General features: G+C 34.8%; 1 protein-coding gene across 6 annotated transcripts in view; it reads left to right on the top strand.

Annotated features, from left to right (window-relative positions):
• The window catches only part of GPC5 (glypican 5), a 1,274,841-nt gene that overhangs the window by 402,659 nt on the left and 855,155 nt on the right, over positions 1 to 17,027 (top strand). For all 6 annotated transcript variants that reach the window (XR_011428046.1, XM_005601372.4, XM_070240389.1 and 3 more), the window contains exon 6: positions 7,389 to 7,509. Coding sequence is in view for 5 of the 6 variants with exons in the window: in XM_005601372.4 (XP_005601429.2) it covers positions 7,389 to 7,509 (121 nt within the window). In the remaining variant the exon portion in view is untranslated. The remainder of the gene's footprint in view (positions 1 to 7,388; positions 7,510 to 17,027) is intronic.

Consider the following 17,027-nt stretch of genomic DNA (forward strand, 5'->3'; position numbering starts at 1 on the left):
AAATTTATACCCTAAATCATTTTGACTTATTTTTGGCTCAAAATGGTATTTAATTTATTAGTGCTTAGATAATAATTATCCCCTAAATAACATTTTACTTTCCTATATTGATATCTAACAGTGAAGTGAGATAGAAAATCAGTGCAAAGTGGTGATTATCAATCATCATAAATCCATGAAAGTTAGCCCATATCTTACTAAGAAGAGTTTAATTTTGAAATGTATGTCTTGGAAAATAGAAGTTAGTATACCATTTCATAACTCATATAATAGTATGTGCAATTGATTATAGTTAGAATTCATCATTTTAAATCTGATGGTTACTTTGAATCAAATGAGGGTAATCATAAAATAAGCCAAAGATGTTTTACCACTTACATTGAATTTTTAACTCAAAAATTTAAAGCTATAAAAGCAGAGATTTTGCTATAATTAAGATACTTAGCCTTTCTTGGTAAGATTGGGGGAGTTAGGAGAAGACTAAGGAAAATACTGTTTTTTTTTTTTACCTAGGGAAATTTCATTTTTAATATACTTTTTATTAGGTGGTCAACATTTGTAGAAATGACAGCTTCCAAAACACTACTGATTTTGCATGTACAGTCACTAGTTTTTCCTGTGGAAATATCCTTTCTCAGGTTCACACAGCTGTTTATCTTATAAAATGTCATGGCACAAGTACAAATACATGCCCTGTCAATTGAAAAGTTAAGGTGAAGATTGATTGATATCCATTCTTCAATGAATTCTTGTTTTCTAACTCTTTTAAGCATGTTCTTACTTGATTTATTGTAGTGATCTGATAAAAAATTCCCTGTTGGTTGCTATGCAAAGCATGACATTCCCTCAGGGAAATAATGTTAATGAGTGTTATCCATAGGCTATTATGAAATATAATATCCTTAGTAGGAAATTAGTTGTATATAAATAATAATAAAGACTATAGTAAGGTCTCTTTTAATTCTACTTAATTTAGCTTCATTATTTAAGTTCAGAAACATAGATCTCCAATTTAGACATTATTTATCTATAATTGTAAAACCAAATAAAATGGTAGAGATTAACTTAAAAAATACTTTGTGGCTCAACAATTGGAGTGAGATGGTGGAATCATGAAAAGGTTTCATCATTTTGAATTGATTCTACAGATGTCTCCATTCTCTAAATCCCCTGTAAGCCTCTTACCTAACATGAAAGGCTATTCCCATAAACCTGGCACATAAAATCAATCATATGACTCTTTTCTGTGCTGAGAGTTCAAAGATTAAGACTTCCACTGTAGAGGAGAAGGGCTTTACAGAAGCTGCATACCGCAAAGCAACACTCAGCACTGGTACATGTGTCACCCAAGTATTTGAGGAAAACTTACAAAAACCAAATCTCTAGTATAGTCGCTTTCACATTTGCTACCAGAACCAGGAAGGGAGGCCCAGGGTTGGTTTGAAAGGAAAATTGTTCTCTTTCTCTTCTTCTCTCCAGTGTCCCCCAGTACGTAGTTGTATATTCTAGTTGTAGATCCTTCTGGTTCTGCTATGTGGGACACCACCTCAGCATGGCTTGATGAGCAGTGCTAGGTCTGTGCCCAGGATCCAAACTGGCAGAACCCTGGATTGCCAAAGTGGAGCGGGCGAGCTTAACCACTCGGCCACAGAGTTGGCCCCAGGAAAATTGCTCTTGAAGAAGAGGTTTGCAGATGAATACCTACAACATACTTCCCAAACCTCCTTTTAACTCGAGATAGCAGTGTAGTTACTGGAGCCAAAGACACCTCAGTGTTTCATCCCTAGAAATTAGGAGACTCAAAACTCTGGAAATGAAAGGAATTTTAATGTACAGTCATCTATCCAAGTGATACCAAAAGTAATAATCAAACAAATAAAGCATCTCCTACTGCTGCTACTATTACTTACCACCACCAACAACAACATGGTCCCCATGTTGGTCTCAGTCTTTAATTTCTAACATAGATGGCAATAATGGCAAAAAGAGAAATACCCGATCAGGTGTTTTTCTCATCTTATCAATTATTATGTTCTTACATCCTGTTCCAGTGAAGTTATCAAAGACTTACAAGACACACCACTTTAACTGATTTGTAATAAATTCTAGACTCTAGATATTTTTTCCCTTGAAATTGTAGAAGTGCACATCAAAATATCATACTTTTGATGTGACTCTGACATAAATCCTATTGCCTTCTAAATAAAGTGAAATTAATATCAGCCAATAGGGCATAGCACGAGTTTCAAATAAGTAATGTTGGTAAAGTCAGGAGAAATGACTTCCTAGTAACATACTGTGTGTAGATTTATTAGCACTTCGTTTTCATATTTCATATGTTGAACACAAAGAGAACTTGAATCTTGTTAATCATCATTTTAAAACATTTTTATAGAATGTAAATATATCAGTGCTTGCCTTTTTTCCATGTTAATGAAAAACGAGTCGTACTTGGGGAGTGCGTATTCCTATTAAACTGCTGTGATCCATTACCAGACCTGCTTAGAAGACATAAGCACAGATGGTGGGTCTATTACTTCTCCAACAAAAAATTTCCCTTTCTATTTTTTGTGTTTTATTCCTTCCTTCTCGCTGAAATGTGAGCAATTTTTCAAGTCAGGAAACCTCTGTAGGGATCCTTGAAATGTTTTATCCATCACTTGTGCATTTAGGAGGAAAAAGAGTGATTAATGATTTATTAAAATTTCATAATGAGAAAAACTCAAATAAAAAGTCTTTGTTAGAAAAAATGATTTGATTTAGAAACCATATTTTTTTGTGTGCAAATTAAAGTTTGCAGGCAGTTAGTTTTTATATCAAACTAAGATCCTAAATTACTCATTTAGTAATGACAAAACCATTTAGCCCCTGCTAAAAATACCTATGTGTATCTTTTGTTTATATGTGGTTGAATGCAAATTTTTCTGTTGTATACATATTAAGGAAAAGAGCACAAGGAATTTTTACTGTAAATATTTTATTTAGGTTGAAAATACATGTGTACAGTAAAGTATCCACATCTTAACTGTACAGTTTAATACTTTTCTTTAAATACAAAATGAGCACTCCTATGTAACCCAGAACCAAATCAACAAACATGATGTTACTAGAACCCCAGGAGTCCCCTTCAACCTTCTAGACACTATCTCCTAGAGTAGCACTTATGGAAATTTCGAGCATCATTGATTAGTTTTTGAACTTTTTATAAATGAATTGTAGAGTATGTTCCATATCTTGCTTCTTTCATTCAATATTTAGCTTATAAGATTTTGAGTACAGTCGTAATTCATTCATTCTCATTGCTAGATAGTATTTCATCATAAAATATACTACCATTTATTTTTCATGCTAGCATTTATGGATGTTTGAGTGTGTCCAGTTTGGTGCTATTTTGACAAGTACTTCTCTGAGCATTCTTACACCTGTCTTTCGGTGAATATTGTTAAGTATATGCCTGTGGTCGTAGGATATATTTAGCTTTAGCATGCATGTCAAATAGTGGTTTTTTTTTTAATCAGTTTACACTCCCATCCACAATGGGAGAGGGTTCCAATTGCTCCACATCCTTACAACACGTGGTATTATCTGTCTTTTTCATTTAAACCACTCTAGTGTGTATGTACCATTATTGCATTGCGGTTCTTAACCTTACAAAAACAGAAAAGAATAACCAATTTTAATAAATTGTATTTTACTTGAAATATCTTAAATGTCTTACTTTGAAGTATGTTTTCTTATCTAAATGATACATAAGAATAATAATCCTGAAATATTCAATAATTTATTTGTTTGGAATGAGATTCTTGGTCAGTGATAATTCTGGTAAATTTTATCTAAATCTTTAGAGTTACATAACTGTGTTATTAACTGTGATAAAAGCAAAAACTAAGCAATTCTCCAGGTTAATGTGAAATAACTTTATTGCATCTTAAAAGAAAGTTTCATGGTCTGTAAATAAAGCAAGATGTGAACTAGGTAATACTTACTTAAAATTAAGACAGTAATCTCAGTTTCCATTGCTCGCCTTATGTCTGTGTTTCTAGAGAAACGTAGGGAAATCTTATGGCAAACTTGCAGTCTGTTACTTTCTTCTCGCCTTGTCAGCAACTGCTATGTTACTCTTTAGTTGGTAATATACGACTGTTCATTGAGGAGATTTTTGAAGAAAATAGTACATCCCTTCTTATAGTTACAGCAAAAAATAAGATAAAATGAAATAACACTTTGCACCAAGCTAATTGTATCTCTAATTTATTGGTTTCTGGAGTTTTCACTAATAATTATGGAGTGATTGTATTTGGAGCTCACATTCCCTGGGGCTAAATCCTTGCTGCACACTTAGCAAATAGTGTTGTCTTGGGAAAGTTACTTAACCTATTTAGATCTCAGATCCCCGATCTCTAGAATAGGAATAATTATAGTACAAATATTATATGGTGTATTAACCTGGTTCCTCCAAGGAGCAGATGCCAAAAAAGGGATTAAACACAAGAGGATTTTATTAAAGGAGATGCCTGTGAGAGAAAATAGGGAGGAAACTGAGTAAGCATCCAAGAGCTCTTTGTTGTGAAGGAGGTGTGACCCAGAGTGAAGGAGAGAGGAAAGGAAGGTTGAGTAGCAGTGTACTGACATGATGTGCAATCTAAGGAAGGGTTAGCAAGGGCTTAAGGAATCCTGAGCCAAAACTGGCCTTCAGAGGACCCTGTGTGTTCCAGAGATGGACCTGTTTTGGTATCCCTGCTGTGCTCAGTCACTGGCTGCAGGCAGATGCAGAAATAGATTTCAGAGCAAAGCAGCAGATGCCCTTAGTCAGTTAAGCTTCTTGTACTTTGAAGACTATGAAGCACATTCTCGTGGCCACAGCAAATGATTTTCATGAAGATGAACTGACAAATTCCAAAGAAAGTAATTAAAACAATGCCCGAATCATAGGCATACATTTATCCATTTATTTATTTATATTATTTATTATCATTATTAATAATCAACACATTAATAAGTGAGCCACATGTGCAATCTACTTGAAATGTTTGGAACAAAAATATAAAAGTGCTACAGAAGAATTAAGAGACACCTACTATTTATAGTTTACTTGAATTCTTAACTAAAGAATATTATTACACGTTAATAGCATATGTATAATTGCTTTCCTTCTACTATTTATTATTGCTATATACTGCCAAATCCCTGATGTATAATGCAATACCAAACTCTAAACCCCTCTATTTCTGCATAAAGATGTGGGTTCAAGGTTGTTTTAAATATAAAAAAGATTTATTAATATCATTTTTGTCATGTCCAATTGATATTATCATATCAAAGATTTCCATCATTTATTATCACTAGAAAGACCTAATTCGAAATTGTCTGATCCACTTTTGAAAATTGGTCATTGGATTTGCATGATCTTGGGAAGAACTGAATATTCCTTGAAACTCCTTTTGTAAGGCCATCTTCTCAACAATAAAACCTACTTTTATATTTTCAAAGAGTTTCCGTTGCTGTAGAAAATTCCGACAGTGCATGTGGATTGTTGTGATACTCTGCTCGAATAGAGGAAAGGAAAATTACATTAAACACATTGTGAGGATGCTTGCCAAAAAGTCTCCGAGGCCACTTTATTGTGTTACTTTAAGCAAACAAATTACTCAGAGGAGAGTCTTAAACATAGAATGGAATCCTGAGGTCCTGGCCTCCTATCTCTTACTTTCTCCCATTCTATAATCTCCCTTTGTAGACAAAAGCCTGGTTTTTCTTCGCTGTGTGTTATTCATGTGCCTTTGCCATTTCTCCTTCTGGGATGTCATCCTTTGCCTTGGAGTTCGCGTTAACTGCACCATCTAAAACCTCTTCTTACGTTAATACTTCAAGGGCTACCTCAAGCTGTAATTTCTCTTTTAGTTTTTCCCCTAGTGTCTTAGTCCAAACAGACTTCTCACAAGCTCAGTGTCTACTACCTGTGTTCAGGGCATCCATCTTCTTCATTAAAGTAAGGCAGAGGAACATTCTGAATTTTATAAGTTGTTTTACTAATTGCTCTTTAAGCAAAAAAAAGCTGAGAGTCTATTAAAATACTGATGTATCTTCATAATAGCAGTAAAGTCAAGAATATTAGTTGATGTAGTTGAAATAAAGAAATCTCCTCAGATGTCAGAGGAAAGTATAGCTATGTGTTCCCTAAAGGGCATGAAATTATTGTACATCCATGTTTACTAAATAATTAGTCTCAGTCCTGAGAACCATAGAAAGCAACTCTCAGATTGCTACGTCAGAAGAATGAGAAAGCTTCCCGAATGCTTGTAATCTGTGTTTTCACCAGGGACCATACAGTGGACTTTGCAGTCTTTTATTTAGGTAGATAATGTGGCAGATAATGTTCTGTCCACCCTCGCTTGGCATATGCAAGTCCTTCTAGCTATCCTCATAGCATACTGAACATTGCCTTCATTTTTAGTATTGTGCTTTAACTGTTCACTTGTCTTTATGCTACACCACCCTGTCAGGAAAATAAGAGTAATTATATTGCTGGAATCTAGTAAGTATTTTTAAAATACGGTAAAATGTAATGAATGAATACATGAATGAACAAGTTAATTGATACATTATATCCCCAGGTAGATAATGAGTATTGTGAGGACAATCTTACAGCTCCTTATAATCCCAGGCACCTATTATGGGACTTGAATGTAATAGGAGGCACTTAATACATCTTTGTGACTGATGAATTTAAATATTTGTATGAATACTAAGTTGGCGTCCTATGATTGTCATTTGGGAAAGGCAGTGATTTGCAGTGACTTTAACCACCTGTGAAATGACCCTTTTACACACAACATGATTTACTAGACCCTTTCAGGTGAACCTTGGTGAAAACAGATAGTGTTTCCTCCACTTGCAAAAGATTTTGCTAGTTTTAGTTGTGTATTTATAATGTTTATGATTTTGACGTGTGCACTTAAAATACATATATAGTTCTTTTGTAGTCAAATATGTAAAAAATATTATTGGGACTCATCTATATACTATATAAAATGAAGTAAATTGACCCAGATAATATGCATTCAGACATAGGTGTAATTCAGCAAGAATTGGTAGCACCTTGAGATGTATATTAACTCTTTCTAGTATGTTGGTAGATAGTATTAAAAACACAATTTTTGGTTGGGTTCTTTGTGAGAAAAACATTAGAATAGTCTACATTTGCATGCCAAGCATTTAACCAGGAAAAACATTGCAGCTGTATCAGGTTCTGTTCCAAGAAAAAATACGTTGTTGCATACTCTTTTAAAGGAGTGAATTTATGAACTCAAATCTGTTCAGATAGTTGTGGCAGATAACACTCTGAGCAGGTTACTAAGTCACATATCTTTCACTTTTCACTTTGTTAGCTATACTCAGCGTGTGGTTGGAAATGGAATCAAAGCCCAATCTGGAAATCCTGAAATCAAAGTCAAAGGAAGTGATCCTGTGATAAATCAGATTATTGATAAACTGAAGCATGTTATTCAGGTAAGTGCTGATCTTCTATTTGTTGGTATACTCAGTGGTGAATAATAAGTGGTTACTTTTCATTTATTTGATAAATTTGTTAATCCTATCTGATGACCCTACCTAAAATTGAGTATTGGAATAACTTATTTGGACATATTTGATCGAGTGATTTTTATATAGTGTCAATGTGCAGCAGTATTTTAATGTGTTAGCAATCTGTATTTGTGAAAGGAGCCCCAGCCTCAGCATTTTAATAAATAATGAGAATCTCAGGATGAGCTTCATCTCCAAAAAATAAACTTCAGACATAGGAACCATTGTCACCATTAAATTTAACACATAGCAGAGCGTGGGAGATGCCAAAGTCACCTTCCAGGTAACTCTCTGAGCCTTGCTATGAAGGTTTTTGCTGCATTTTCGACAAAAGCTAAGTCATAAATAAATAATATGCTTGTCTTATATTTATTTTCTGTATCACCTTTTACGTGTTATCTTATAATCTGCCTAATAATTGTTTATGAAATACTTCTGTTTTATCTTTAATAATATTATTTAATCAACTGTGTATATACAGCTAACACATGGCATATGAAGCATGCAAGGGTATCTATCAAAAGAATATTTAATTGAACTATTGTATTACTTAGAAAAAAATATTATGTTACATGTTGTAAAGACCACCCTCCATTCTGCATAAACTGGGGTTTGGGGTAAGAAGGACTATTTTTCTAGTTATTAGTATTTTTATAACCATTTATATGTGCATATATTTTCATTTTGTCCTAAACAAAACTTTGCATGCATATTGATACTTCTTTCTACTATTATATGTCAGAAACTATACCTAAACATACTACTGAGTTTTTATTGATGTTAAGTATTCTAGGGTCATTGGTATGCTGCTTATAATTATTCTGTAAAACTTAAGTTTATGTGGGGCTAGTTCTTAAGATTCCATTTTTATGAGAGTTTCTACATCTTGCGCAAAGGATATGTAAGCAGGACATGGGGGCCTGTGTCCAATCCCTTAAATTTCTCCCCTCCAGGAGGCCATAATGGCTACTTTGTTTATTCTTTTACTGGTGCATTGGGAAAACAGAGTTCTCACCCAGGGTGGCCCAACCGAAAATAAGTTCCATTGAGAAAAGTGTAAGAGAAAAGTAATGTCATGATTACTAGTGAGTTAAACCCCATAGCCTCTAGGGAGTCAAACCGATTCCCTCAAAGAGGAACCTTACACTGCTAGTGGGCCAAGTGCTGAGACAGTTCTTGGAAATGAATAACCTTGGGATTGGGTCAGGAGCTGCAGTGACAGTGAAGGAGGAGTCAGAGTGAGCAGTGGGAGCTGGACCACAGCCTGTGGTCCTAGGGCAAAATGGCTGAGGTCAACATGGAGAAAGTCTGTTCTCAGAAGCAATGGTATCAAGCCCAACAGTGAATGTGACTCAGGAACTCAGAAGAAGGGAAGTCACTCTTCCTCCCAAATTTTTGGAAGCTTGCTTCCCCATAATAAGAAAAACAAAGACCTCCAGGTGAAATTAATCTTGACTCAGTGAGAATCTAATGAGGATTCAGGAAAATTCATGATGTTAGTTTAATTCTTAAACTGCCGATGGCTCATATAAAGTCTGTTAGGAATCGACACATAAGCAAACTAGATTTGTAAGTATATGCTGATGTATATGTGTTTTTGTTGGGGCTCCCCGGGAAAGAGCCTCTGGGACAGAGATTTGTGTGCAGGAGATTTATGGCAGGGTGCCCTTGCAATCTGTAGAGGAGTGGAGGAAGTAGCACTATTCAGAGGGAGCAATTGAACTGTATTGTAACTACAACAGAATCCTCATCTGAACCCAGTAGGAACTCTGGAGCTGGGAGGGCCCTTTCAGGTTGTCTTCAACTGAGACAACGAGATGGGTCTTTATTTCCCTGCACTGACCTGTCATTGGATGAGGGGTGAATGTGGAAGTATATTATCCCAGCTCTGAGTCAGCACCTCCTGAGACATCAGGAGCCAACAATATTACCTGCAGCTGGAGGAATGAATGCCTTGGTCTAGGTGACACCTCACAGCATTGTGCATTATAATATGGTATGTAGATGTAGATTATTCACAACTGTAGTGCACAATTGATGATAAAATCAAAACAGCTTTAATATTAATTGGTTCCTCTCATTGAGACATGACAAAATCTTAGTGTTTGCCAAATTGGGATAAGCATTCCCCAGGGAGTCCAGAAAGTGACCCACTGGAGGACAAGAAGGAAAAATAGAACTTCAGTATATATTTATTCTATCTAATTCTGTTAATTTTTTTTTGGTTGTTGGAAGGTGAATAAAATATGTAACAATGCAATGACACATGCATATAGTTTAGAAACACATAAATATATGTGTCATGTGGGTGTGCATTCAAACTATTTTTATGGAATATATACATGATGAAAACAGATGGAAAGCCCTGTTATAGGTAATAAAGATGGAGCTACTCTATAGGAAAGAATGTACAGATATAAGAAAAAATATTCACAAAGAAATGAGTAGATACTCAAAATACAGGGTTTATAAAAATTTGTAGGAGGAAAATTCACTGATATGTTACCCATTCAGCATAACATTTCTCCCTTCTTGTTTAATAGGTTTCAAAGTCATATCCTTTTCAAGGTGGTAGAGGGAAATAATCCCACTTTTTTTAGTTCCTGTGTTAAATTGAGCCCATTCTTTCATCTTTATATCAGCGTGAAGATCGCCAATTATTCATGCTTAAGTTTCATTCTAGGGTTACAAGAGAATATCAAACAAAATGCTACCTTTGAGGTCTATCTTTTTAAAGTCTACTCAGATGATATGATTGAAATTTAGATTTTTATAAAAGATAGCAGAAAGTCACATTCTGTACTGGTGTCTCTAAAATATTCACCTTTAATGTCTTAGAACATGTTCTTTCCTGAACCAGCTCCCCTGGAAATGAAGAGAAATTTTTGTGTCAGACTTCTGAGTGCCAATAATAGGTGTGTGCCCTGGCAGGGGTGGCTATTGTATTGTCAGTATCAAAGGGCAGTTAAAAGGACCCACTACAGTGTCACATCTGAAACGGTTCAGAAAATTGTCTTCCATAAGTGTTCAGAAAATTGTCTTCCATAAGTAAGAATTTCTTAATTCGGGTGTACTGTGGGGCAAAGGAGGAAGTAGAAGTAGGAACATATTTCAGAATCCAATCTATGGATTTAGATGATCACTTATTTGTGTTTGGACAAAATTTCATTTTTTTTATTGTGATGGATATGAAGTGCCTTTGTTAACAGTGTATTATGAAAATGCCATCTCTCCTCATGGGGATAAGCAAATCTTCCTCTTGTCCTTTTTTCCCCCATATATAAATATATGAAAATAAGCCAGCCATATTTATTAGCAATTCTTGGCTCCATACATTAGCCCCAAAATATTTTTGACCTTCATCTCATTTTCTACCACGTAACCTCTGCAATTAGAGCTATCAAACAAATGGTTAGGGATTTAACTTTGAAAACGCCACTTTTTAAATGTCATACTAATTAATTTATTCAAAACATGCAACCAATACTTATTGAGTTCCCACTGTGGGCCTGGTTCTACACAAAGCACTGAGGTTACAGAGGTGAACAAAGCAGACACAACTCTGCTCTCATGGGATTGACATTCTACGAAAAAGTAAACAAACAAATACGATGATTGTAAGTGACAAACATCATAGAGAAAGCAAAGCGGGATGAGGTAGGGGGAGGTATGTGAGAAGAGTGTGCCAGTGGAGGCTACTCCAATGGAGATGTTTGCGTTGCCACTGAATGAGGAGAAGAATCATTGGAAAATCTGGGACATTTGTGTTTAGGGCAGAGGGAATAATACATTCAAGGATCTGTGGCAGGAATTAGGGTTATTGTATTCAGAGAACAAACCGAAAACTATGTGGCTGGAACAGAATCAGTGAAGGGGAGAGAAAGACAGAAGCCAAATTAAGGGGAGCTTGGTAGGCTGTTGTTGAGAGTTTAGATTTTATCCTAAATGGGATGGGAAACTATTTAAAGACTGTAGGCAGAGGATGATACAATTTAATCAATGTTTTATGAAGATAATTTTGGCTTCACTACGGAAAATGGGCTCTGAAGAGGAAGAGTTAAAGAAGAAGTAATAGAGGCAGAAGGTCATGGTAGTTAGGACTAGAATAAGAAGAGTTGATAATATAAGAAGTGGATAGATTTGGATAACTATAGGAAGTGGAGTTATCAGACAATAATTGGGTTTGATGTGATGATAGTGTCATTAAGTGAAAAAATGAATTCTGGGAGTGGGGCAGGTTTCGGGCTTGGTTGTTGAGGTTGATTAGAAATTATGGTTCTGTTAATTTTGAGATGCCTGGTAGACAACAAGAAGGAACATCCAGAATTCAGTGGTGACCGCAGAGCTGGAGATGTACATTTGGGAGCATCATAATGTAGATCATCTTTAAGTCGTGACACTGCATGAGGTTGCAATTTTCTTCACCAAAACTATGAGAAGACTATACAAAATAGCAGAATCATATGAAGAATGTGTATTGTAAAAATCTACAAATGGAGAACATATTTATTAAATGTATGTGGTACCTTGTAGATACTTAGAGAATTGATCTAGGATGGACAAGATATTTAGTAACATTAACTTTTTCTTACTGCAGAATGATCAGTGTTCATTAAAAGAAATATAATTTTATTATTTTAGGAAATTTTGCAAAAAGAGCAGAAAATAAATGTTCTACCATTTATAAAACAACAAATTTCAAGAAATAAGCCTTGTAGGCTTTTTCTATACTTAAGTAAACATATAAATAGATCAATACTTTGCCTTTTTTTTATAAAATGAAATTGAGATCAAAGAGTACATTTGGTTTTGTATCCCAAACTACTCATCTAAGAACGCATAACAAATTAGTTTCTATAGTATTAAATATTCTGCAATATGGTTGCTAGTGCCTACATATTATTCTGTCATATGGAAGGACTATAATTTTATTTAATCCACCACCTCAAGTTGGATGTTTAGGTTGTTACCTACTTTTCGTGATAATACAGACTGCTAATAGGAATATCCCTAGACAAAAATCTTTTTAATTTTTTCTCTTGTGATGTATTTCTAGATGTTATAACCAAGAATCTGTTCATTAATAATTTTAAGTATTTTGATAAATGTTACTAAATTTTTCTCCAGGAAAATTATAGGAATTTAAGCATGAAGCAAACTATGTATGTGAACTTTCTTTTCACGTTGAGGGTGTAGATGGGAACTTGGCAGTGACCACACATCGGGCTGGGGAGCATCACGGAGTTCTAGAGACCAAAGTAGCCGTCCTTCAGAAATGTTAGCCTGGGCTGATGTTGCCTAGAGGTATGCCAAGGATGGCAAAAATAAATATTTTAATTGGAAAATAGTTGATAAAAAGTTCAAGGCTTCCTACATGAGTCATAGCAAAAACAACTTTAATTTTATTTCATTGCTTAGGACAAGCCCTGTATTTAAATCCTGCCAAGAAAAAAAAAACCTTGCTGAGAAGACCTGATATAAATGGGGACCTATGGATTATAGCTTGATCCTCAGGGAATATCTCAGGCCCTTCAGAGTCCCCTCACTGCCTCTGCAAGTCCTTCTGAATTGACACTTAGGAACTTTGAAGCAAAGAGGGAAGTCCACCTGGCTGTCCTCCATCTGTGATTATGACACCTTTCTCTGGACAAGCCATTGTACAAAGCCTCAGAAACACTTTCCAGCAATTTCCTACATCCCAAAGTCTATGCTTGAAGTGGATAATGCTTGTACCTTTGAAAATTACCTGTGATGAATATGGTGTAGTCAATAGCCAGTGAGGAATTTTCCAAAGGGTGAAATTTTAAAGGATTAACGTGAACTTTCTTAGACGTTTGCATCAAACTGAATTGCCCTTTGATAATAGATTGGAAACACTTGATTCCTCTTACTGGGTCGGAGAAGAAATGTACGAACATTTTAATTCAGATTGTCCCTCCCAGCAGACTTATTTTGAAACTTGTTGTTCATATTGACTAAGTTTGTTAGGGCAAAGTTGTCAGTAAAAAAAGTCACAGTTTTTCAGCAATTTATCTTTAAGCATTAAATAACATCTATCATTTTTCAAAAGAAATGATGTCAGCAGTTGAAATCCTAACTGCTGAGTACTGTGAGTTGTGACTGATAATGACCCACTGCTCAGAAATCACTTTACTTACTTTCAATATGAAACATAAAAAGTAATATCACAGCAATTTTCTATAATTCTTTTATTGCAAAACCAATAAACGTTGCAGTGTTGTTAAAAGTAGTAGATTTAAGTAACATTTTATTTCTTCAAACCTAACAATTCCAAAACATATAAGAATACTGTCAGTTTCTGTTAAATATTCATTTTTGTAGAGACTAAAACTTCTTTAGAAAGATGTCTTCATGTATAAAGCAAATTTGATTTTAAATGTGAGAAAGCAATAATCATACCATTTGCTTAAGACCACAAAATATATAGATATTTTATAATATGCATTTTAATAATCACAACCTACTGGGTTCAAGCAGAGATGAGAGACTCTCTTATTTTATGTAGAAAAAGACTGCGCTAAATTGCCTCTTTCCATTTTTCTCAATCTGTTCCTAGAATACAAATGTGATAAATAGTAACATTAGAGCTTTGCTAAACTGAGATGAGGTTCCAGTTTAAATCTCAATAGATAATTATCAGGTTGGGGTCTATAACTACAAAATGATGACACAGGATTTTTAAGAGATATTAGTATCTCTAAGTTTCTGAATTCTGAAAACTGTCCAAGCTTTTTTCATTAAAGCACTTACTATAAAACACATTTTAGAAAGTTTTTGCTCTTGTTAAAAGGTTATAAATATATGGTGGTGCAGAACCAGTCAATCATAACTGATTGATCAATTGCTAATTGTGAACTATTTGACCATGGATGCCAGCTGATTCTATGAACTTCCTCCACTTCTAGCAACTCCTTTCCTTGCTCAGGGAGTCACCACATCACCTTGATTCCTTCTGCTTTGTCTCCACTACACACCAATGTTATGTCCCCAGTCTTTCAATATTAATATTCCCGAGAGATGAGAACTTTTTGATTTTGTATTAGCAATGCAGTAGTGACCAAAACACATTTAGTTATCTTTTGGCTTAGAAGGAAGTATTTGATATGCACTCAATAACTTTGAATGGTCATCTAATTTAACAATTAGTTTATCTGAGTAAATTCAATGGAAGGTTACTTTCTAAGGTGTGTGATATAATACACTGACTTCAGTATCGGCCATTTCACTTAGAAATATCAATTGTCAGCATAAAGTCAACCATTTCAATTAGTGTACAATCAACTGGAAATTAAAGTTTAAGAACTCTTTTTGAAAGTAATGGGATTTGGGTTGGCCATTGAAAAATTATTTTTTATTCTTTAAAGAATAGTATGTAATTGAATTGCTTTATGTTGGATGAAAATTTAACTTTATATTCACTCTGAAGCTGCTGATCTTGCACGCTATCATTACCTATTAAGATTTAAGCCATTTATCTGCCAAGTTTTCTGTTTGTAAAACCTGATGAGAGAACTTTGAACACTTGAACTTTCATACATTTTATTTAGGTGATTAGGACAAATGATAGCCATTTGTAAGCTAAAACCTTTAATCATTCTGTTTAAAAAATAATACAAAATCTGGTTTATTTTACAAAATGAGATTCCAAATTACAACTAGCTCCCACTAAATTCAGACTTTTTTTAGGAAGTTTGGCCCTGAGCTAACATCTGCCACCAATCCTCCTATTTTTGCTGAGGAAGATTGGCCCTGGGCTAACATTTGTGCCCATCTTCCTCTACTTTATATGTGGGACACCTGTCACAGCATGGCCTGATAAGTGGTGCATAGGTCCGTGCCAGGGATCCAATCCGAGGAACTCTAGGCCACTGAGGCAGAGAGAGTGAATTTAACCACTATGCCACTGGGCTGCCCCCTCACTGGCATTTAAATTATTTCAAGAATTATGAAATCTAAAAAATAAATATATAGGATTATGTTATGAACAACTGTTATAAACAATATATAAACAATTGTACCCATTCAGTAACTTCAAAGAACCAAAAAAAAAATTCCCTTTAGTTTCAATAAAATATGCTTGCCAGAATATAGCAATGTGCTAAAAGAGCATGACTTTCAAGGTAGAAGAAGGCGCATGGCTAAATTCCAGCTGTTGTAGGCACTACCTGTCTGTCTATAGTCACCTTACTTAACATCTTTAAGCCTCAAAATAATTTTGATATATAATCAGAAAGACAATAGCAAGTGTTATAGGATGTGGAGAAAGTGGAACCCTCAAACATTACTAGTGGAATGTAAAATTGTGCAGATACTTTGGAAAATAGATAATTCCTCAAAAGCTTCAACATAGTTACCATATGACCCAGAAATTCCACTTCTGGGTTATATCTGAGAGAAAAGAACATGTGTCTACACTAAATCTTATGTACAAATGCTGATAGCAGTGTTATTTATAATATCTGAAAAGTAGAAACAACTCAAATGTCCATCAACTGATGAATGGATAAATAAAATATGATAAACAAAATGAAATATTGTTCAGCAGTAAAAAGGACTGAAGTACTGAGAAATGTTGCAACACAAAAGAACTTTGAAAACATTATGTTAAGTAAAAGCAGCCAGTCACGAAAGATCATATTTTGTATGAATCCATTTATCTGATAAATTTTAACAAATGTATTTTACTATTTTATTTGGGTATTAATTTTCAGTTGTATATAGAACATTCTGTTATACTGGCAATAATCATTGGTATGCTGAAAACTTATCCTACCTGACGCTGATGGTCTTGCCAAGACAGTGCTAAATAAGATAATTATTTCTTGATATCTTAATGTCTGTAAAGTTTTACCAATTTTTGCCCTTTTTAACTTCCTCACCCACTGTTCATTCCCCAACACACTGCTGACTGATTGCTGCCTCCATCATTCCCCTGAATTGCTCCTGCTAAGCTCACTGATTATCTTTTTCTGTTCAGAATCCAATAGCCTTTATCACTTCTTATCTCTTTTGAACATTTAACAGGTTATGTATATTGCTGACCCCTTTCTCTTTGCTTTCACCCTCCTGATTTCCTACCAGCCTCTCAGATTACTCTCACCCCAGAGTCTTTGTACCTTTCTTTAATTCATTTAAATGCTGTGTTCTGGAAACTCACCCAATCATTTTTCTCTTCTCATTCTCTCTCTTTCTCTGCATCTTCCTCTCTCATGGCTTCATGATAGCTACATTTTTATCTTTGTCTTTAATGTTTTACCTGAGTCTCAGATACTTCAATCTATCTACTGGACAAGGACCATGAAATTTCAAATTCAACATGGCCAGAAGAGAGCTCCATCCTAATTGTTACCCTCTTCCTGTAAATTACCCCCACTACTGTTCTTTCTAGTTGCCTAAACCTATACCTTGGATGTCATCCTTAA

This window comes from Equus caballus, chromosome 17, assembly GCF_041296265.1.
Source record: "Equus caballus isolate H_3958 breed thoroughbred chromosome 17, TB-T2T, whole genome shotgun sequence".
Lineage (NCBI taxonomy): Eukaryota > Metazoa > Chordata > Mammalia > Perissodactyla > Equidae > Equus > Equus caballus.